General features: G+C 41.9%; 2 protein-coding genes across 2 annotated transcripts in view; one reads left to right on the top strand and one right to left on the bottom strand.

Moving 5' to 3' along the window:
* cnpy1 (canopy FGF signaling regulator 1) overlaps nucleotides 1–485 on the bottom strand; it is a 32,838-nt gene extending 32,353 nt beyond the window's left edge. Inside the window, exon 1 of the mRNA XM_032566558.1 lies at nucleotides 331–485. The gene's annotated coding sequence lies outside the window, so the exon portion shown is untranslated. The remainder of the gene's footprint in view (nucleotides 1–330) is intronic.
* A 6,991-nt stretch (nucleotides 486–7,476) lies between these two features.
* paxip1 (PAX interacting (with transcription-activation domain) protein 1) lies at nucleotides 7,477–23,886 on the top strand. Its single transcript, XM_032566341.1, has 23 exons — nucleotides 7,477–7,674; nucleotides 9,614–9,748; nucleotides 10,386–10,429; nucleotides 10,599–10,662; nucleotides 10,761–10,871; nucleotides 11,856–11,931; nucleotides 12,095–12,583; nucleotides 12,701–12,801; nucleotides 13,816–14,527; nucleotides 14,598–14,692; nucleotides 14,768–14,863; nucleotides 17,972–18,109; nucleotides 18,270–18,391; nucleotides 18,486–18,670; nucleotides 19,679–19,722; nucleotides 20,793–20,860; nucleotides 20,968–21,070; nucleotides 21,151–21,319; nucleotides 21,410–21,510; nucleotides 22,553–22,687; nucleotides 22,845–22,920; nucleotides 23,007–23,067; nucleotides 23,666–23,886. Exons 1-23 carry the CDS (start codon nucleotides 7,594–7,596, stop codon nucleotides 23,679–23,681), a joined length of 3,222 nt encoding a protein of 1,073 aa, XP_032422232.1. The 5' UTR covers nucleotides 7,477–7,593; the 3' UTR covers nucleotides 23,682–23,886.

Genomic DNA, 23,886 nt, shown 5'->3' with positions numbered 1-23,886 from the left:
GTTGTTGTTGTTGTTGTTTGTTTGTTTTTGTCAAATAAACACTAAATTATTCTTACACGTTCATTCTGTAAATTTATTTATTTTGAGACTGATACAGGTTTTAAGCTGGGAACTTTAGCTGAAGTGAACTAAAAATGAGATTCCTTGTGGTGAAATCGGGTTGCTTCAAAAGCGTAGTATGAGCCGAACTCTGGGCTGCTTTAATTCAAACTGTAAAATATTGTACTATTGCGTGGCAGGTGGAAGAAGCGTTGCTGATACAGAATATTCATCTAAATGAACTGGTTTCTTTGCGGAGCTCGGCGCAGTATTAGATATGGCTGCTCTTACCTGACCAGAGAACCAACCAGCAGCTTCCAGGGGTCGGGCTGTAACTCCGACTCACAACACAAACGGTCCCGGTTTCAGTTTCTACTGTCAGCCCTCCTGTACATGCTTACATAAACTTAAGTTACACGTTAGGCTCTGGAGAACTCACACTAGCATAAAGCGTTTAATGTTCTGGTGATGTATTTCAAAGTAAAGTTTCTCTATCCTAAATTATCTCTTTCGGGCATGACACTACATATTCTTCATGCATACACAACAGAACAATAGTAGTTACTTGAGAAGATTTGCATTACAGTACACACATGAGTTGTATTTTCATTTTAAATGCAAGGTGGGCTTTTATTTTGACCTCACTTCCGTTCTTATTTCATTGCATGTATTCTTAATTGACTTCTGGCATTTACGTACGTGCCACACTGTAGAGAAGCCACGTTCAGCCGAGCATCCAATCATATTTCAGAGTTTGATCAACGAGACATGTTGGTCTATTTTCATAATTTATTTATTTCAGGATCTGTTTTTCTTTTTCTCAGTAAACAGGAACAGTACCAAAGCTTTTAATATCTTTAGTGCTACTTTCTTTGCAGATCATTTTGTTTATAATATTTGGTGCTTTACTACTTACATTTTTTTCCCATAGGGCTTTATTTTGGAAAGTGCTGAATTTCCATTCCCTGACTTATAAAAATAGAGTCTAAGTTTTATCAGATGACAGTCCTCAAGTGTATGGAAAAAAAGACATCTTATGGAAAATAAGCCACATGCTGTCATGTCCCTTGTTTTCAGTTTAGACATAAGTGATATCTTCCAGCCAATACCTGAGTGGCCGTTTTTATAACAGGTGAGATTATTCTCTCTGGCCGTCAAGCACTTGAAAAAATAGTAACACTCACAGAGGAGTCTTTAGATACCGACAGATAAGAATTATAATTTTTTTGAAATACAAACGTTTCATGAATGTCCTAAAAACAAATATTGTCTGTCTGACATACTGTGATTGCTGTGCTATAATGGGACCATATGGAAGAGTAGTGACAAGTGATACATTTTTTCATTTCAGACTCATGGTGGCATTTCCATTATGAACATTCAACACCAGACTTGTACATGGCCAGTAGCATGGCTGCTTGTCCAACAGTTCTTATGTTGGCCTCAAAGGTCAAACCAAATCTGCCCTGCAGTGGCGGTTTCTGATATGGGCAACCACCCAGGGCGACATCTTGTGAGAGACAGCATGAGTGCCCCACTCGCTCCCAGAGTGCCCCACCCTCACCGCCGGTGTCAAATCCCCCAACTCCTCTCACAACTGGAAGATCTAAATGTCAACAGATCCTAATACATCATTACACCAACACACACGCCACCTCCCCAGCCCACAACTTTGGTCCCAGCCTGAATTTGTGCAGCTTTCACACTAGAAGGTGGCGAGACAAATTTTGAAAAGTGCATTGTACAAAAAAGTTCAGATGTATAATATCGTACATATGCATGTGGCTGCGCACTTTTCCTTTGCACATTCTAATTTGGGTGAAATAAAGCACAGCTACTAGCATGGTTTGGACCGCCCTGTCGCCTCCCATAAATATAAATCAGCATGAAAACTAATCGGTGGTAAAAATCTGGCACAAAAAACTGATGTATTGTATCCCCAGCTATCAAGACATAAAGGGATTTAAACCCAAGGGGGAAAACATTAACATCAAAGTAAGGGTCTTAACCAAAAGTTAAAGAGAGCAACACACAAGAAAAGACTTAATGGAGACAGTTTCATGACCCAAAAATGTAAACAGAAAACACAACCTGACATGTTAGTAAACATGGGAAGGGGACATGGAGCAACAGGGAAATTGAGCTTTTCTAACATTATTAACTTGTTTTCACAGGTGACATTTAATGGAATCTTTCTTTCATGTCTTATCATGGCTGTATCAGAAAGAGAAACATTTATGCTGAGGAGGGGGGTTGTTTCCCCCCCCTCCTCAACAACAAATTTTCCCCGCTCATGTCACCCTTCTCCTGTCACTTTCACAGCATGACTGCTTTAAAGCATGTGTGACAGGGGTCTCCTCTAGTGGGCAAACCTCCAAAAGCATCAATTCAAGGTGTCATGTGGCGTCACTGGCTGAGTAAATCAATCCTGACAATCAGTTGCAAGGCTTTAATTTAGGTTCTCTGATGTTTAAGTAGACTGCCATTTTGTCTGTAGAAGACTTTTATTGATTGTTGCTTCATTACATTTATACCCTAAATGCAGTGTTTAACAGATACGCAGAATAGTGCAGTAAAAGCAAAGCAATATGTAAAACTTGAAAACTATGCTTTATGTTCTATGTAATGTTGAAGTTTCCTGGGGCCTCACATATGAAGTGTGCGTACGCACAAAAAAATGTGTGGCACCATATTTTACTCCATTCAGTGTTATTTAACTCAAGGAGCATCAAACCCAATGTCTTTTCATACTTTTTCTTTTTTAAAGAAGGAGCCGTGCATCAATAGTGCTGCTGTAGGTGGAGCTGCTGACAAGTTGAGGTATGCCAGCTTTGTGAATGCGCCATCCTGAACAGAAAGCATCTCCATTTTGTAAATGTGCAACTTATATGCACAAAAGTGCCTAATAAATGTAGTGGCACGTCGGTCTGGTTCAACACGATTCCTCTATTTGGAATTCCATATTCCCATTTCCCCACAAAGGACTCTGACACGCTGTCTGTTTTTAAATCCCGGCTGAACACTCTGTTGCTCAAACAAGCATTTCTACTTGGATTAATCAACACTCTCTTATTCCCTTTTTTTAATTTTGATTTTTTTTCCTGTAAAATTTATTATTATTGTTATTTTAATTTTTTGTGAAGTGACCTTATGTGGCCTGAAAGACGCCATTTTAAAGATATAAGGCATGATCAGAGGACAGGGCGGCGGAGGGGCCTTCAGCCCCTACCCTGATGCCCCAAGTGCCCTTTTTTGAGGTTCTTTTTTTTCATAATTTTTATCTGTGTGTCAGGAGTCCTGCTTGTGCCCCTCAACAATAGTATTTATTTAAAAATAATAATTTAGCAAAATAAGTTAGTATGGCTGCCCTCAGTCTAAAAATGAGGATTCTTAGTGCCTCTGTTGTTAAGACACTGGGCCCATATTAAGGAGGGCAGGGGACCTGGGGGTGATGGCAGAAGCAGCCCTGCTGTGGAGGACACTCCTGCAAAACATCCTGTAAACTCACAATCAATTAAAATCAGGAGACATGAAGCAGTACTTATGCTCAACAAATGTAACAATTATTTGAATAGTGAATAAAAGTGAGAAGAGAAAAAAAACCATTGTAATAGCCAGTGTTTCTTTTCATATTTTGTAGCATTATTTGTGGGTTTAAAAAAGGGGTCCATTCACAGAAGCTACTGCTCATTGGGCCATGGCATGGAAATGTTAGGGACCACCTGCTCTCTTCAACATAATTTTGGTTGATCCAATGAGTGTGGGCAACCTCAAGACATTGTTACATAAGTACAACCAAATTTGTGGGTTTTGTACCTTCTCAAAGAGTGTGCTGTCCTAGATACAGAGCTATCCTCTGTATCTAGTGACCTTCACTTCCTGTTTGAATTGACTGTGAAATGCTCCATCAACTGACTGCAACTCTTTTGCTAAATCCATGACACTTCTTATAATCTTTGCTGAATCAACAGAACACCCATCACTGTGTACCAGACTAGGTCCAAATCAGACCACTGGTACTCTGCGCTTGACTTGGTGCTTCACCATTTTTTTTCAATGAATATGAATAAATGCGGTTACATTTTAACAGCTCAAGAAGATCATCAAGTTCAGGCTTCCACAAATTGAAGCACAGTAGATTAATATACTTTAATCATTTAAGTTATTTCCTGATATTTGTTGGTTTTATATCTGCCCAGAACATGAGCTTAATCTCAAATGAATAAGAAAATTACAGACTAAATTATTATTTATTTTGCCATAATTGTGATTTTCATTTTTTCTGAAAGCCTCCGAATGTATGAACTTCAGCCTAGAAGAACAAAACAAAGAAGTAACTTTTGTTGTAGCATGAAGTTTTATCCATAACATGACCTTGATCTTACGTTTCCTTTTTCCATCACATTTTCTTTCTCCACACTCCACCATCTATTGAGCAAAGGCTATTATAATTTTAGCTGTATATTATAATTTTAAATGCCCTAATTAAACCATGGTGTTTCATCTTTTTAATCGAATGCTGCTGATTGAATTTGAGTGACAGTAACTACCATTGTCTGTAAAACCCTGGGGAAGTTTTCTATTAGGCATTTTCAGCCTTCATCCCCTTTGCTATGGCTATTTCAAGTCATTATTGCTTTTTCAGTTAATATACTTTGCTCAAATGTAAAGTTATCCCATTATGTTCTGATGATATTGGATTCAAAACAAATTTTACCATCATTGTGTTGGGGTGAAGTTGGTCCAGCACAGTGAATTTCTCTAACAATCAAAGGCTTTCAGATTTACAAATGTACAAAAGAGGAAGAGGAAGACTTCAGAGCAAAACTAAATGCAGCAGTATCACAATCCACTTCAAGATTGATTGAGATAAAACAAGTAAATTGTTTATTGCAATTTTAGTCAAAGTCATGAATAAATTCTGGTCAACTAAAAAGATGCAAGTGTTTCAATCTTGTCAGAGTCTTAGTTTAAGCTTGAGGGAGCAAAGGTCACTTGAGAGCAATCATCTCTGGCTGACTCCCACTGAAACGGTGGCCATACAATGCTGATCCTCCTCACTGAGGAAAACAATGGATGAGTAGCTGGATAGAGTGTGGTCAGAAAAAAATCCTGAATGATCAGAATCGGTGATCACCAAAACTCTTGGTGACATGAAATCGAGGAAAACAACAGCAAAACTCTGGGATAAGTAATGGCATTTCCACACAATGTGAAGAGAACTCCAGTGATTGAGAATGAACAGCAGCAACCATAAGAAAACCACTTATCAGTGATCAGTGGCAAACTGGAAAAAATGCCTTTAATCTGAAAGGGAGCATAAAGATTGGACTCTAGAGCGATGGAAGAAGGTCATGTGATCTGATGAGTCCAGATTTGCCCTTTTCCAGAGTGACGGGCGCATCAGGGTAAGAAGAGAAGCAGAAGAAGTGATGCTCCCATCATGCCTCAGGCACTCTGTGGGGCAGCCCTAAGATCTGAGGTTGCTGCTGCTGGTCAGAATCTCCCATCATCAATACAAGAGTTAATTCAACACTGGATGGCAACAAATCTGGGGTCATTGCAGAAACTTATGGAAGCAACTCCACAGCAAGTAAGTGCTATACTCTGAGTTAAAGGTGGTCCAGCGAAATATTATTGTGTAACTTTTTTATTTGTTTTTTTTATTTGGTGGTGACCTTTTTTTGGTCAGTGTGTGTGTGTCCCTTGGTGAAGTTATAGCTGACCATATTATAGAGAGATGCTGTCATTGGTACCTCCTTTATATTCTGTTACATTTTGTCACAGCAACCAACTGAAAGCCTCCTTATTCATCCTGAAGGTTGTTTCTCATCTCATTTCTTTGATCGTTCATTCCTACAGTGCTTAATTACCTCATAAATTACCAGATGTCAAGCAGGCTATACACTCTCACGCACACAGGTGTTAAAACACAATTTAATGGTGAACCATGGTTAACTGACCATGGAGAGCAATCTATTGGTGTAAAGAGTTGACCAATTGAGTGAAGGTATTAAATAGAGGTGCTTTTTGACATCTACATTAAAATGATGGAGATGACTGCATGTTGACCCTGTTTCTATAAAATGTAGATGTTACTTTAGACACACTTCTCGCTATTTTGCACACTTTTGGTCTTGGTTCTTATTCCCATCACCCATTGCTTTCCTGCCTTCTCCCTCCTCTGAGCAATCTTACAACATGCCATGGCAGCACTAATTAGATGAACCGTGTGACAGCTACATTAATGCTCAGACTCATCACCTGGTGACATGAGACATTTCTTTATGTTTACACGTGTAACAAGATTAATGCATTTATTAAATGAGTAGCTTTTTCTTTCTTGCTGCTTTCTTTTGCAGGTATATTCTGTCTTCATCTGGCCAAACTTGCATACATTTTTGTTTCACTAAGGTGAAAATTAGAGACCTATGTTCATTTTGTTCATCAATTATATAGATACTGTAGGTTATCTTGAACCGAAAGATGATAAACACATCTCCCCCATCCTTGTATCCCTTCACTTATTCTTAGTGAAGGATACATTTTTTTATCTTCAAGCCGTCATTGTAAAATTGTGAGGCCTTTGCTTCTCTTCAGCTCAATAACATCTTATAGACATTCTAGGCCTGTGAGGAAGAGAGGCAGAAGAAGGGCGCTCTGTGGGGTGGAAGCTCAGCTGAAGCTGTATTGTGCAAATGGACAGTGTCCCAAAACATACCAGTAAATCCATCAAATGGAAAGTTGTAGCCTGGGTGAAAGCCCAAATATTGAACTCATTGAATTGAAACAAGCTGTACCTACAAGAAAACTCCCCTGTGACAGCTACATTAATGCTCAGACTCATCATCTGGTGACATGAGACATTTCTTTATGGTTACACGTGTAAACATCCTAGAGCTGAAATTTAGGGGTGGAGTAAACAAAACCTTTTTTGAACAAATGAGATTGCAATATTTTTTTAATCTGCAATCAAATCCATTGCTTTTCCTGAGATTACTAAAATTGGATTAAATATTATTGCTATTTATTTAAAAAAACAACGAGTCTTAATTCTTTGTGATAAAGTTTGCTGCTCAGTTGTATTCATATATAAAAAATTCTAAATGTATAAAAGTGATATTCAGTTTACAAAACATTTTTATAGCATATTTCTTACCTACAAATATCAAAAAGCTACTGGTAGACCGTAGCTGTGCGCAGGTTGGAGAAAAATACCAAGTCGGATTTGATGGGGTTGTTTTGGCTGTGTAATCTCTTTTTCTAGACTTTTCAAGGTAGATTTCGAGTAATTTTATTAAATTGCATTCCTTAAAAACTAAATTATGTAAGATAATGCGTGCGTGGGAGAGAGAGAAACCCGAGGGAAAGGAATATTAAGCCCATGTGATTTTCCTGCCCCCCCTCTGGCTTCAGACACAGTGCTGCGGTCCAAGGCGCGCGCCGCTCAGTGATTTGGCGCTTCACTGTCCTGTTAGTGTGCAGCGGTGAGACACATACTTCCTTTTCCACATTTCACACAGGTTTGCAATCTTCCACCGTTCATGGACAGTCATGTCTGAGGAGGAAATCAAGGTTCCTGATGCACTTTTCAAAGACGTTAAATTCTACGTGGTTGGGGACATTGAGCCAAAGGTAAGGACCTGGATGTTAGCTTGTCGATAGCTATGAAGCTTACATGCTATCCTACCAAACACATTCAGAATGAAGGAGGCGGTTCAGAGGAAGCTAACTAGCAGGCTAACAGGACAACATCCTATATGATAAACATCAGGATTCCATCTGTCTCCCTTCTAATGCGGCTGTGAGACGCTGTCCGTGGTGCCAGCCGATGTCTCACTTTATGTTGAATCTACTTTAGAACTGCAGCTCAGCTCAACCTGTAGACTGCAAGAGGAGTTTTTCAGGTTAGCCGTTAGCTTCCAAGCTGTAGACTTTACATCTGAGCTTGTAGGTATACCGCCATATGGTAACCCTTATTCTTCTTAAATCCATGTTTAGTCTGCCTAAGTGCGGTTAGATTGCTTTCCTAAGGTAGAGCAACACAAAGCAAATGTCTCCTCTGTGTCTGTTTACATCAACCTGTTACTGTCAGCGTCTCCAGATGGACGCCGCTCACCGCGCACGCGTTCCCGTTCCTTCAGCCACCGCTGCCGATGCAACTCCTCTGAAACAGCTGCAGCGTGTCTGACGGGACTAAAGACCATGCAGCATCCGAGCCTTCTGCTTTCTGGGAAGGCATTGATTATTTGAAACCAAGCCCACCTGTAACTGTCCATGCAGATTTTCTTTATTGAGTGTGTTTGAATTATATGTTAAATAAATAAATAAATAAAGGAAGGGGGAACAAAATCTAAACATAAAGCACACTTATGTTTGTTCTTACTATTGTCCTTTAGACTAGTTCAGGAAATGTCACCAACAACCAGAATTGGCAATGGCATAGAAGTGTTTACGCACAACTTCAGTACCAAATGAAGTACTATAGAGTGAATTCGAACAGTAAACCAGAAGTGAACATTTGGTAGGAGCTCATCCCGCATTTAGCTGGTTGCTGGTCCAGCTGTCTCTGTCGTTGTGTCTTTGGGCAAGACTCTTCACCCTCCTTACCTGTTGGTGGTGGACAGAGGGCCCAGTGTCAGACTGCCCCATGGCACACTAACAGAGGTGAGGGGAAGGCTGCACAATATATCACTACTATAGTGTCTTTGCAATGTCAATGCGCGCAGTATTCATATTGCTAAGGACTATTAGGAGAGCAGTAATTGTTGGCTAATACATCTTACAAATTTTTAAGTTGTATTTTTCATGCTGATGTGATTAACCAGTAGGACAGAGTCTTTTGGCAGCAAAATTTACTCACAGTTGACATTACCAAAACTGCTAAAGGTATAACATGTAGCAGGAAGTACCGATTAGACGGAGGAAAATAGGCATTTATCACTTCTAATATTGTCATCCCAATATTTACCAATGTTATCGCCATCCCAAGATTTTCTAACATCGTGGAGCCTAAGGACAGAGTGCGTTCCAGCTACAAAGGCATCACACTCTTGAGCCTCCCTGGTAAGGTCTAGTCAAGGGTTCTGGAGAGGAGGGCCCATTGGATAGTCGAACCTCGGATTCAGGAAGATCAATGTGGTTTTGCTTCTGGTCGTAGAACTCTTGACCCTGGAGGGTGCATCGGCGTTAGTCCAACCAGTCTACGTGGGCTTTGTGGATTTGGTGAAGGTGTTCAACTGTGTTCCTGGGGGAGACACAGGCTCTTTGACACAGGCTGTTGGCTCTCTGTATCACCAGTGCCAGACCTTGGTCTCCATTGCTGGCAGTAAGTTGGGCTAATTTCCAGTGAGACTCAGACTGTCTGTCACAGATTCTGTTCATTACTTTCATGGACAAAATTTCTAGGCACAGCCATGGTGTTGAGGGAATCTGCTTTGGTGGCCTTAGGATTGGGTCTGTGGTTTTTGTTGCTGATGTGGTTCCCTCGATGCATCCCTTCCCTGGTGAGGTTTCAGGCTCGTGTCCCTGGAAGGAGACCCAGAGTCCACTGAGTCTTCTGCTTTTTTTCCAGGTGGTGCAGCTGCTGAAAGCAGGAAAAGGAAAGGAGGTGTCCTATAATGCTTTGGCCACTCACATCATTGCAGAGGATGGAGATAACCCTGAAGTGAGCGAATCAAGGGAGGTGTTCGATCTACCTGTGGTCAAGGTAAACAGATGTGTTTTCCCAGCCCAGGTATGCTTGGCCCTGACTACCTGTATCCCAGCATCAGAGGCTAGCTCCACTAATATCATTATATGTGTCCTACTGCTTAAAGATTGAATGGGACATCATGGCTTTAAATTTCTGTCCGGCTGAAACCTGTAGACATGTCCTCACATGTCAAAGCAGTACTTGGCAAACCTTCCTCCCAAATCAGCTTTTTTGTGGATAAATTGTCTGAATAGCTTATCTAGGTTTCCATTTACATGTTCATATTATCTACACAATTAAATGTGATTAAAATGGGATGAAGTAAAGACTTTTTCAATCTCTATACAAAGTTGCAGGATTTGATAAAAAAGAAAAAAACTGACAATGAAATAGTAGCAACAAAAACTGAGCTATACTTCATTTCAGTTTAATTTAATTTGCAGTAATTTCCCAAAAACTCAGATTAGTTCAGTAGCCCTTTTTTAAAAAATTCCACTGGTGTGGAAGGCCAGGGAAACTGATGTGCTTTCAGTCTGGGCTTAAACAGACCTGCTGATTGAGCGATGGTGATGTCACTGACCAGCAGACCTCAGGAGCACTAACAGTGAGTGAACTGTACTTTTAATATGAGTGTCTGTTTGTTGCTCTACAGCCATCCTGGGTGATTCTGTCTGTTCGATGTGGAGACCTCTTACCGTATCCTTTCACTGCCAAGTCCTCATGACCTCATGCTGTTGTTACATCATATAAATAGGAAAATGTCCACATTTTAGAAGAAAAGCCTTGCTTTAGCATGGTGGTTTAAATGATCAGTTAATTCCTATATTTTGACCTGTGTCGTTTTTCTGTGACTGTGGAACTCCAGAGTAACTGGATTCTCTCCAGAATCAGGCCAGATATTTTTTGGCGTGACAGCTTGCCTTCCTAGGGTAAGTATGTTTTTTTTTGCTATGGTTTGTCCTTTATTTTTCACCATAAAGTAGAGTGTTTTTATGAGTCCTAAAAATGTGTGTGTGTTCATGTACAGCTTCCAGATGATCTCAATGCCCTGTGGGCGTTCCTTACCTTTTATGGTGGTGAATGTCAGCTGAACCTAAACAAGAAGGTCACCCACCTGGTGGTGAAGGAGCCAAAAGGCGTAAGTGCATACTCTGCTTCCAGTTTTCATTTGCTCATTCACATTGTGTTGCTCTTAACTAAAAACTGAACATTTTAGTAACAATAACAATAACAAGGAAAAGATCTAGAGTAGGGCAAGTTTATTTTTGCTGGAGGAACTGCAGGATGCTGTTTTTGTACCTTAAGTTGTACCTTAAGTTGCAGCACTGAGCCAAGGCCTTCAGATGGCATGCAGCTTGTGTTGACCTTCTGTTTCAACACAAGGTCATGCTCATTTGAGCATGACCTTGCTGAGAGCATGCTGCTTTTCTTCTAGGCAAAGTTTCCAGGCAAAACTTTCTGGTTTAGAATGAATGGAGCAGAAATAAAAGCATATTTCAGCTGCACCTGATCAGTCAGCCACCAGTTCTGAGAAGATTCCATGTTAGAACAGCAGGGCCCTCATGTATAAAGCGTGCCTTCGCACAAAAAATGTGCAGCACCATATTTTACGCACAAGTTGGAAGTATAAAAATGAATGTGGTGCGAAAGTTTGCATAAATGTACACAATACTTTGACATATCACAGATATAGAATTTTAACATTTGTTTATTGAGACTGTCAATGCTGTTAAATTTGATTTAATGATTAAAGCATAGACAAAATTAAGACAAAAATGAGACAAAATTAAAAGATTTTAAATTGGAAAGAAAGATTCTGCCTTACCAGTTAAATGCTCAGTGCAGAAGAGATGCTTGCAGTCTGGCTTGATTTTCTTCTTTGTTCAAAAACAAGCAATGCTTAGCCTGGCAGGGGGCAAGTAAATTCTGGCAGCCCACCAGGCTTACAATGTACTGAGCAAAACCCTGTTGAGGTTTGGTATGGGCAGATACTGATACCATTCCGATAAAGAAAAACAGTGGTTTGTGGTTGTGAGAGAAAGTGGTGAAGTTAAAACGGTCTGCGTTGTCTATGGCAACCTCTGTTTATCACACATTATCATCATCATTCTGCTGTTTCCAGGCCAAGTTTGAGTGTGCCCTGAAACACCCAGGCATCAGGATTGTCACTCCAGACTGGATCACAGATTCTGTAAAAGGTGAAGTTTTTTCACATTTCTTGATCATTCTAGTAGTAGGATGCTTTCTGTAGGCTGACGTTGGTAACAGCTTAGTGTTTGCACACCTTAGTCACTGTGATTAGAGAGAGAGAGATTATTCACTTCTTGCTCTTATGGCTCAAGTCTTTCTATTATTTCTCAGATAAAAGCAGGAAGGATGAGAGTCTGTATCACCCCAGACTCACATACGTAGAGCCGGAAGAGGAGAGCGAAGCCGAGTCGTATGACGCGCGCTGTCATTCCAACGGGAGTTACAGCCCCCGGCGCTCCCAGCCATCCAGCGGTGGATCCTCCGGCGAGGAGTCTAGCCCTCGCAGACGGCCGGGACCCAAACGCCTCAACTCCATCTCACCCACCTCTCCCCGAAAACCCGAGCTCCGCAGTGAGAGGATGTTCGACGACTCAGATGATGACTCGTCCCCAGAAAAGGAGGGCACCAACCTGAACTGGACGTCAGCTGAAGTCGTCACACCGACCGTTGCCGGAATAGCGAGGCAGCGGGTCGGGCCAGCTGGTGTCAAAGATCCGGGTTCCTCTGCGGGCAGCGGGCTGATCAACCTGTGTGCCACCGCAGCCCCAGTTCCTGGCAGTGGAGGTCCGCTAGCTGGAGAGGCCCGAGGTGCACAGCAAGGTCAGTAAAGCCAGACCCGGTAACATTCCGGACCCTGCGGCATTCTGCCTCAACCGAAGATATGACTGTTGTTGCTAACTGGTAGACCTGCTAATAAAGGTTTCATGTGTCTGTCAGGTGTTTCGGGTCCTGAGGGATGGAACCCAACTATGAGAACGCTCCGCAACATCACCAACAACTCTGACATGCAGCCAGCAAACCGGCCCGCAGTCGCACATGTAAGAAATCCCACTGACTCATTTTCCACGTCCCACTAGTTGCATGTAAGCTAGATTGAGACGACATTTGTTGTTAATTAGCTCTACATAAATAAATTGAATTGAAAGTTTTAAACTGTAAACTTTCACAGGTAAATAAGTCAAAATATGACAACATGCAACATCCAATAGTGATATCTTTATGTGTGGCCTCAGCCTGGCATCCCATCCAACAACATCCAATAGGAATATTGGACTGGGTCAGGCTCAGCTCCCCCTGCAGCCCAGCTGAGAAACTGTGACAAACATCTGCTTAAACCAAAGGGCTGTTTCATTGTTCATGAACAGTGTCTGACCACATGTAGCTTGAAACTCCATGTGCTTAAACTTTATGGAGGTTCTTTAAAATGTAGTTTGAGATGAACTGATGCAGATGTAGAGATTTTCGATGATACATATTTTAGTATTGATCCAGTACTAAGTAAATAACAAGACCAGAATCACAGATACTTCTTATTACTCGGGTTCGTTATTATTGTCAAACTTCTGACCTTATGATGTTTATGTAATTTTTCCTTTGAATTATTTTGTGAAAACCTGGGACAGAATTTGGACAAAGTTTAAATATGTCTACAAAATACTTTAAAAAACCAAAACAAATTTGTATTCAAATTAGATTGTCCCTAAAACAGTGCTTCTCAATTCCAGTCCTCAGGCCCCCTGCTCTGCATGTTTTAGATGTGCCTCTATTCCAGAACAGCTGATTCACATGATTGCATGACCATCAAGTGCTGCAGAAACCTGTTGATCACCCATAGATTCAATCCAGGTGTGTATCAGAAGGGAAACACCTAAAACATGCAGGGCAGGGGGGCCTGAGGACCGGAATTGAGAAACGCTGCCCTAAAACAACTGGTCATTGGAGATTAAATGAAAGCAAAATTTTTTTGAGGAGTAGTTGAGAAAACACAATCCAAAAATAGAAATAAAGTTTCAAGAGGGAATCTGAAACTTTGACCTTCAACTTTTTTGCAGATCATCCAGAACCTGGCAGCCAATCAGACGAAGCCTGTGGAGCAGACCAATCAGAGCCATGTTCAGATCCTGAACAGCAACAATCCTCCTCAGTTTGGTCAAAGTAAACTTCCTAGGCTGCCACTCACAGCAGAGCAGCTACTGCAGCAGCAGCAGTCACATCAGACTGGTCAGCAGCATCAGCAGTTACCACAGCAACCAACACATCCCATGATGCACCTTCAGCAGCAGCAGCAGATGATGCAGCTGCAGCAGCAACAATCACAGGTGGCACAGCAGCAAGGTTTCCCCCAGCAGCAGCAGCAGTTTCTGCAGCAGCAGCAGATGCACCAGCAACAGATGTTCTCCCAGCAGCAGCTGCGACCTCAGCAGCTGCTGCGGCCAGGCCTCCAGCAGCTGCAACAGCAGTTTCAGCAGCAGCAGCGTCTGCAGATGCTGCAGCAGCAGCAGAATCAGCAACAGTTTCACCAACAGCATCTTCAGCAACAGCAGCAACAGCAGCATTTCCTGCAGCAGCAGCACCTGCAGCAGATGCAGAAACAGCACCTGCAGCAGCAGCAGGTGCTGCAGCATCAGAACCAACAGGCATTGCAGCAGCAGCATCATCAACAGCAGACGGCCACTCCGCTGCCCCCTCAGCTGCAGCAGCAGCAGCTGCACCAGCAGCAGCCTCACATCAGCCAGCTGTTTGGACATGAGCAGGGTCAGGACAGTAAGTACAACCCAGTCACATCACCAGTGTCTCTGCAGCTATCAGAGTCTGACTTGTGCATGTGTCCCAGTTCCCCAGGACGGCTTCTTGCTGGGCTGTGTTTTTGCCATCGCTGACTACCCTGAACAGATGGCTGACAAGCAGTTGCTGGCCACATGGAAGAGGGTAGAACTCACATCAACCAGAGCTCTTAAGAAAGAACATGTTGGCTTCAGCTCCTGACCTGACCTTCTGTTTCAGGTCATCCAGGCATGTGGAGGTGTTGTGGACCCCACTTTGACCAGCCGTTGCACTCACTTGTTATGTGAGAGTCAAGTCAGCAACATGTATGTACAGGTAGGGTGCATCATGGGACTCAGCCACATTCAGCCCTTTTTTGAAGAACACCACTATGGTGGTTAACGTCCTCAGATGTAAAACAAGGTTGTACATTGTGACCAAATTTGCCATTTTTATCAGTGTTCTTACTGTTTAAGTTGCTAATGTGTTATGTTGACAAAGTAGAAAAGTTGTGAGATGAGAGGTGGGCCACTGTGTGTTTCTAGCTGTTTCCATTACAAACATATGCAAATCTTCATCTATTTCTTGCGAATGCCAAAAAAACACAATTTTGCAATTGCTTAAATAATAAATTTAATTAAAATCACACGTGAATACGCTTGTTCATGAGATGAGTCATTAAAAATCAGTTAATCAGTTAAAAAACAGTTACATGGTATATATTCATAATTCAGTTCTGGCTCTCGTCATCATCCATCAGAGGAGACGTTGCCGTCTCATTCAGGCGTTGGAGCGCTAAGTGTGCGGCATTTTGAGAAATTGTAGCCAGTGAATTTAGAGAATAGCTATGGATTCAACATGTTCAAATGACACATAATGTCTTATGACCACTTTTGGTTTCTCCTACTACTTCCTGTCATCATCTTTGTGATTTTCACAAGGGGCACAGTGATTTATCGGTGCCAATTTCCTTAAGTTTGGGAGATCGGTGATCGGCTGATACTTGCATATGAAGCCGATCTTATCCACCGTCTTATCTACCTCAGCAAAGGTGTAAAAATCAACCACCGTTCTTTCTGCTATGTAGTGAGTAGGCCTGTCACGATAGCAAATTTTGCTGAGCGATTAATTGTCTCAAAAAATTATTGCGATAAACGATAATATTGTCTGAAGACCTTTTTACACTGATTTAATGGAAATGATGTAATAATGCATGCGATTTCCTGCCAAAGATAGATACACTTTATTTTCAAAAGAACACTTAACACTGGAACTGATAAACAAAATAAACAAAACAACCAAAAACAAAATGGATTCTCTGTCTCCATTAACAAAAAATGTACTTGATAAAAACTAAACAACATAAAGCCAAAGTGGAAATAAATACTGCATTCAACCAAAAGAGTGCAGATTATGAAGTCTGTATATTATGTTGCCCTTCAGTAATAATTAGATTTAAATAGAGAAGATGGGCACATCGACTACCTGATGCAATAGTTCACACTACATGATTTTTTGCTCCTATTTTTCCCCATACAACAATCTTAGACCTTTGGTCTTTCTAAGATTGTGTGGTGTGTTACGGTAGATCATCGTTGCCGCTCCGATCTAAATCAGGGTTTTTTCCCCGACTGGGAGCTTTAACGCAACCTGTTGAATGTGACAGGCAGCCAATCAGAAAGCGAGGATTCTCCTCCGTGTTTTCTGAGGGGAAATTACGTCGGGGAATCCCAAACAGCTGACACGGCGCAACCCGAAGTCCAGTGGACATCGGAGATGATACGTGGAAACAATATTAATGTTTATTCAACATGCAAAGAATATAGAAATGACAAGAGGAGGAGTTGCAGCGAAATTGCTACCGCAGTTGATAAACCCGGTAACTTTTCAGCTGTTCTTCGTTAACGTGACGTAAATAGGTTATAATGATTTTCATTCAGTCAGGACTTTACGCTGACACTAGCCACATGCATTGCAGGTAGATTGTTGTAAAGCATTGATTAATACCTGGTTTTAAAATTAGTTCACTGAACTTGTAGCCATTATTTTGTGCCCATTGTTGGACACCACATGGCAGGAACGAATCCGATCGAACCGTTATACCTAGGATTTCTGTCGGCTAATGTGTGGTCTGTCAGGTTTTGAAAATGGGCCGACAATCGGCCGACAGCTCGCTGGGCTTTACACTAAGGAAATGAGGAAGGGAGGAGTCAGTGGAGAGCACCGGAGTTGAGCCTTTTTTCATTCGGTGTCATCAACAGAAAGAGAAAAAGGTCGGGAGAGACGATAATGCCGATAATTGAAATGACGTCGATAGTTTTAATTTATCGTACGATTAATCGATTTATCGTTTATCGCGACAGGCCTAGTAGTGAGAGAGGTTTGACTGACTGACCGGCCCTCCAGATCATGCCTGCATGTTTGCAGTTTAGTATAGTTGCCCCACTGTTACCAACTGAGGTACTTTCCTGTTATATTTTGCAACATTCCAGACAAAGAAAATGGTATTGGGCAGCATTCAGCAGGTCAGGCTTCTTAAGGGTCGACTGACCAGCCAGAAAACTGCATTTTGTGCATCCCTAGTTTTCTTCAGTAGTAACATCCGGCTGTTAATCATGTGACTCGTGATGCAAAACATTTTCTATTGCAGTTCTGTGAAATACATGTATTTCGACATACAGTGAACCCTCGTTTTTCGCGGGAGTTCCAAAAAGAACCCGCGTTAATCGAAATCCGTGAACTAGTTACCTTTATTTTATTTTTATTTTTTTTATTATTATACAGCATAATTAAATACTCTACATTGAAACCAAAGAACAAAACCTTTTTTCAGGCCTAAGCATTTTTTTTAACAAATAGAACGCTTTCTTACAAATAACTACAGTAAAATAATAATTTCAATCATCAATACGAAATTCAGTAGGACAAATTGTGACTCTCGTATTTCACTGTTCCTCTGACTGTGATGCTGCGGCCTGACTCCGCTCTCTAGTGTCTTTTTCTTCTGAAGCCTGTGGTGCAGGTGTGTTTTTTCGAGAGAAGAACATAGTTATCGGTAGTTGTAGTCGCTCTTTTTTCTTCTGGGCAAAAATATTTGCCAAAATATGCCAAGCTGTATATTTAAATACCGTAACGTTATTGGCACACAGGTAGAGAAGAAGCGCGGAGACTGTTTAGCCAATCAGGACGCAGAACACAATGCACTGTGAAAGAAAAAAAAAACTCCGCGAGGCCGGGAAAAGTGAACCGCGTTACAGCGAGGGTTCACTGTACAGCTGTAAAAGCACCTCATCCCAATGCAAAAACTTTTTATCAAAAAGCACAAGTTTTATAGAAATTGCTGTTTCTATTAAGCAAATTCATTTTCAGAATTTCCATTTGTGCAATTTCTGGTTAATGAAAATGCAGCTGCTAAAAAGAATGTTAAACATTTTCCTTTGAAAGGCCCTTCGAGAGGGGAAGCGCTGTGTGACGGCTCACTGGCTCAGCACTGTGCTGAAGAAGAAGAAAATGATTCCTCCTCATCGGACTCTCCATCTGCCCTTCGCCTTCCCTCCTGGTGCCAAGCCGTGCTCTCAGCATGTAAGTCCAGCTAGAAATCAGCTGCTGCTCTGTTTTCACTGAGTCCATAGCTCCCTGATGGTTCTGCAGCGAACCGGGCCAGCTGTCAGTTCACGTCGCTTGTCTGAGACTCCTCTCATCAGCACGGCTATGTTCTCTAAGTGTCTGCTCCTCCCTTCAGATCCTGTCAGTGACGGGCTTCATGGATGCAGACAGGGATGACCTGAAGCTGATGGCCTACCTGGCTGGTGCCAGGTACACAGGCTATCTGTGCCGTGGTAACACCGTCCTCATCTGCAAAGAGTAAGACAGATCATTATTGTCCCCTGGACAATAATGGAGTGAGATGGACTAGCTTGTGTGAGCAAAGCTACATTTTGTTCTGATCTCTCCTCAGACCTGGTGGGATGAAATACGAGAAGGCCAAGGAGTGGAAGATCCCGTGTGTCAACGCTCAGTGGCTGTGTGATATCCTGCTGGGCAACTTTGAAGCACTGCGGCAGATTCAGCACAGCAGATACTCGGTGTACACTCAGCCTGAGCCGCTGATGCCCAACCCCCAGCTGGTCCAGAACCTGCTTGGTATGTCCAACTAGGCCTGTCGCAATAAGCAATCAATCAATAAAATGAGGGTGATAATAATAATAATAATAAGCCCAATGATGAATATACTTTCAAGGGTATATTTGTTTACAGACACCTCATAATCCATTTTATTTCTTTGTGGTTTGTTTATGTATTTTGGATATTTAAAATGTCTTCCAGGGCTGCGCAGTTTGTAGCACTGTTGCCTTGCAGCAAGAAAGTCCTGGGTTCGATTCCCAGTCCAGAATGCGGGGGTTCTCTCCGGGCACTCCGGCTTCTTCCCACAGTCCAAAAAAAACATGATTGGACTCTCTAAATTCTCTCAAGATGTGTGTGTGAGGGTGGGTGTATCACAGGGGTCTCAAACTCCAGGCCTCAAGGGTCACTGTCCAGCAGGTTTTAGATGAGCCACAGGTACAAAACGCTGGAATGAAATGGCTTCGTTACCTCCTCCTTGTGTAGATCAGTTCTCCAGAGCCTTAACGACCTAATTATTCTGTTCAGGTGGTGCAGCAGAGACACATCTAAAAGTTGCAGGACAGGGTTAGGGTCCCTTGAGGACTGGAGTTTGACACCCCTGTTGTATCACAATCATTTCTGGGACAATTGATCGCCCAGCAAAATTTGTTAATGTGACAGGCTTGTGTTCAACCTAATCCACCATGATGGAAACAAACACTATGTGACTCATCACACAGTCACACAGGTGTTAGCACTGTCTAGTGATGGTGTGCACAGTTCTAAAATGAGGATCATTGACAGGTAAACAAAGCAACAGTACTCAAGATTTTATATCTCAACATGTCATCTTCAGGTCAGCTTCAGCAGCCCCACCACTTTTGGTTTCAGCTGACTGTCAGGTTGTAGATAACAGAAGAAGGGTTAATCTGAAAGGATAAAATGAGTTCCAACAACATTTAATTTCCCTTTGGGATTAATCAAGTATTTTTGCATTTGAGTTAAGTTCCAGCTGAGGGCTGACTGCGGTTTTGCTCTGTGTTTTAGCTGCTTGGAGAACTCCAGTCAAAGTAACTACTGAAGCTCTGGTGGTAAGTAAGCTCCACACTCTGCAGATTAACCATCAACACAAACAAGCTAGCCTGAGCTAGCATTTTGAATGTTAGCATTTTAGAAAAAGGTTGATGCTGTCATTGGAGCCATGCTTGTTCCCTAACAGAGATCTCTCATTTTGAGGTTTATCACAGACAAACGTCAAATTTATACAAACAATATTTGACCAATTAAGGTGGGATTTTTATGTCACTTGGGGTCAGACTTTCTTCTACAAAATGTGAAGCTTCAAGTTGCTGAAGCTTCACAGCTTCAGCAACTTGGGTTGCTGAAGCTGGTTTTTACGTGGGTTGCCACGTAAAAACCTGGCAACCCACTGCAGGAAGCGTCCAGGGTCATAAATGCCAATAAAGGTTTTTCTAGGGATGCACTGATAAATAAGCTCTGATTTTCTTCATCAGGCTGATTCTTCCATGTGAAGCTGATCTTATCCACCAATCTTCTCTCCCTCCACAAAGGACTGAAAATCAGCCACTGTCCCCTTTTGCTCAGCAGTGATAAACTGATTGACAGATCGGCCCACCAGGTCACAGCTGCATGTGCTGGTCATCCCACTGGCAACGTAGCAACTTTGTCAATATATTTAGTGATTTTTCTGACAAAAAAAATTGGTATCGGCCAAAATTTGGATCGGCAGGTCACATTGTTAATGATTGCTGGTAATGCAGCTGCACTCTCTGTCTTTTCATGTTAACACTGGGGAAAATAGTGATTCAGATCATAATGTGATTTTCAGTTTGTCTGTGTTTCAATGAACCAATCAAGATCAGATGCTGGTTGTCTGTCTGTATGGCAGCACAATCACTAAATCAGCAACATTCAGGATCAAATCTTTTTCAATGATCCCAACGTTTAAAAAGTGAATGATAAAATGTTTTATTTTTTTATTAAAACTGTTTTAAGAATTTGCCACGTTAAATGTCCAACATCGTTCCTCACGAACAGAGAGCTGTAACCCTGTCTGTAACATTTGGAAGCATTGCTCCAGGCAGCAGAGTGGAGCAGGACGTGTTGCCTGTTTTGGCTCATATTGTTGATTCTGTTGCAGAACCTCCAGCTTCTCCAGAAGCAGAAGATCTCTGATTCTACCAACCCACCTTCAAACAAGAAGGCCAGGTCTGCTGCAGCCTGCTGTCTGCCACTGAACGTACAGCCTTGCTCTCATCCTGCTTGGGTCATTGGGTAAACACTCCGTGTGTGTGTGTATGTGTGTGTTTGAACAGACTGGAGGAGATCCAATCACCCAACAGGAAGCTTCCTCCAGAGTCCACTCCCCGGGTCATGTTGACGGGCTTTGAGCCGCTGCAGGTCCAGCAGTACACCAAGGTAATGTAAGCTGGCGCTGAGGAAGCCAGAGCTGTTGGCCTCTGCTCCAGCTGCTCCATGCTGCTGTCTCTGTCCTGCAGCGGCTACATGCTCTAGGTGGGGAGGTGGCAGAGAGCAGTCAGAAGGCCACACACCTGCTGGCCAGCAAGGTGACGCGCACCGTCAAGTTCCTGTCTGCCATGTCTGTGATCAAACACATCGTCACACCAGAGTGGCTGGAGGAGAGCTGGAGGAGCCAGAAGTTTGTGGGTGAGTCCATGCTGTGCTGCTCAGTTCTGTTGTTCTGCTTGTTCTTCTGTTCCCTGATCTCTGCTGTGTGTGGGGGTGTGTGTGTTGCAGATGAGCAGAGTTACACTCTGAGGGATGCAGAGGCAGAGGTGTTGTTCAGCTTCAGTCTGGAGGAGTCTCTGAAGAGAGCCCACACTGCTCCTCTCTTTAAGGTTGGAACTAAGTAGACCCTCCGCCTCCCGTCCCCATGTAGGAAACAAGACAGTATGAGCAGTCTCTCTTCAGAGCTGCTGATGGATTTAGGTAGGTTAGCTGGGAGAGAGGAAAGCCATTGAGAATCAGTTCAGCTTTAAGAAGGAACAGCAAGACAGAGAGGACTCCCAGCTGTCTCTGCTCTCTCTTTGTCAGCGTCTGCATCTTTTAACAACAGTAGGACTGTAGCTCACACTGCATTTAGTGACAGTACTCACCAGAAACAACGTAAAAATCACTGAGACCAAAGAAAAATCAGCTGAAGTCCAAATCCACCTGCCTGGGGCGTTCAACCAGTCCAAAACGCTGCACCAGTCCCCGAGAGCAGACGGCTTTTCATCATCATCACCATCATTTAGTGCCCTAATGGAAACCCAGTTTATGATGCATTCAAGAACATCTGGTACACTGAACTGTCTAAATATCAAAACATCCTAATTTAACCTTAATAAAAGAGATCCTAGAATTCAGTGTTGACCATTTACTGGCTGTCTGGCCTATTGTGTTTTTCTGTTTCTCTTGATTGAAGCAGCAGAAAATGTACTAAACTGTTTTTGTGTACCACTACAGCCTTGGTAGTTAAGGTTCAATTGTTCTACGTATTTAGAGCAAAATCCTCCTCAGTGTTTTATCCATCCAATGGATAAAACATTCAGCTCGTCTTAAAAGCAGCTCTTTCATCCTTAATCAGGTTTAATCTGTGATTTCTTCCAGTTATTCAGACATGCAGAGGAACGATTTGTCCATGTTGTTCCATCCACTAATATTTAACATTCCCTCTAGAAGAACACTTGACCCCAGATACACCTTAATGTGTACTAATACCCACAGACTGCAGTATTGTGGTCTGCAGTCTGTGGGTAGACCACAATACTACCCACAGACACAATATACATATTGTGTATATTATTGCACACAATAATACACAATATGTGTAATAACACATATTACACAAATATGTAAATATGTGTTCAATGTGTCTCTGTGTTTGTGGTGCTGAAGGGGAAATATTTCTACCTGACCCCGGGAATCTGCCCCAGCCTCAGCACCATGAAGGCCATCCTGGAGAGCGCTGGAGGGAAACTGCTGGCCAAACAGCCCTCCTACAGAAAGGTCATGGAACACAAGCAGAACAAGGTACTTCAGCAGACATGCTGTGGCCTCATACACACACCATCACACACACCTAATATCCTCTTTAAAAAGAAGTCGGGATGAAGGATTGCTGTGTCTATCTGAGCAAAAACAACATGACATAACCAAGAGTTTTTCCTGCATTTTCTTTCTCGTCCAGAACCTTCCAGAGATCATTTTAATTTCCTGTGATAATGATCTCCACTTGTGCAGAGAATATTTCATGAAAAGCATTGGTGGGTCTCTCTCTTTCACACACACACACCCACACACCAAATCCCTGCTCTATATGTCTGATGTTGCCTCTGCTTTTCTGTCCCAGATGTCCATAATGCAGAGTTCATCTTGACTGGAGTTCTCACCCAGAAGCTGGATTATGAGTCATATCCTTTCCCAGTAACAGCTGCTGCTTACATCAGAGCTTTTTGACTGCAATCAATTTGGTTGCAAATATGATTTATTTTGTAAACAGTTCACTTAAAAAAATATGCAAAATAATGTGAGGATGCACCAGTTTGACCAGTCATTTGAGGAAATTAAAGTTTAGGTACTGAAAGTCTCCTTGTGGTTCAACATCAGACACATTAAGCCCATGTTGTGTTCTAAACTAATCAGACATGGAGATTGTGCAGATATTCTTGCACATGTTCTGCAGTCAGAGACAGGTGAGTCACTTCAGATGTGGATGAGCAGAAAATGTACAAATATAAGTCACTACATTTCTCTGCAGGAGATTCCTCCAGAGTAAACAGAGGCTGGCAACCCCCTAAAAATACATCAATATTTCCCTTTATTTATTTGAAAATAAATATAGAGTGAAATATTGTGTACTTTTAAATGAATTTATTCTATAAATCCATTATTTAGTGAGACATTTAATTGTGAATCTGTTTATTTCATGATATGTGTTTATTTAATGTAGTTGTTTTTGGCCCTACATCCACCTCAGGGATCACTATCATGTTTCCTTAACATTCACACATATAAGTTCACCTGATGAAGATCTTCAACATCTCCTTGGACATCTGTGCATAGCTCTCCTGTCATGTTTTTAGCTTTTCTTACTTCTTTTAAAAGAAACTAAATTGTATTTTTGTGAAATAATTGGTTAAAATGATGGCTTTTAATCTATTTCCTTGTTAAACATATAAATGCTTCAGCTTGTACACACTGCTTTTGAAAAATAAAATATTTGTGTAAAT

This window comes from Xiphophorus hellerii, chromosome 6 (assembly GCF_003331165.1).
Source record: "Xiphophorus hellerii strain 12219 chromosome 6, Xiphophorus_hellerii-4.1, whole genome shotgun sequence".
In the NCBI taxonomy this organism is placed as follows: Eukaryota; Metazoa; Chordata; class Actinopteri; order Cyprinodontiformes; family Poeciliidae; genus Xiphophorus; species Xiphophorus hellerii.
Note: the sequence above shows the minus strand (reverse complement) of the source record. Positions and strands in the feature narration are given on the sequence as shown.

Coding starts and splice junctions, on each gene's coding strand:
- paxip1 (XM_032566341.1), top strand. CDS start 7,594: ATGTCTGAGGAGGAAATCAAGGTTCCTGATGCACTTTTCAAAGACGTT. Junction 10,430..10,598: donor CGATGTGGAGACCTCTTACC/GTATCCTTTCAC, acceptor GTGGAACTCCAG/AGTAACTGGATTCTCTCCAG. Junction 21,320..21,409: donor GAGGAGCCAGAAGTTTGTGG/GTGAGTCCATGC, acceptor TGTGTGTTGCAG/ATGAGCAGAGTTACACTCTG.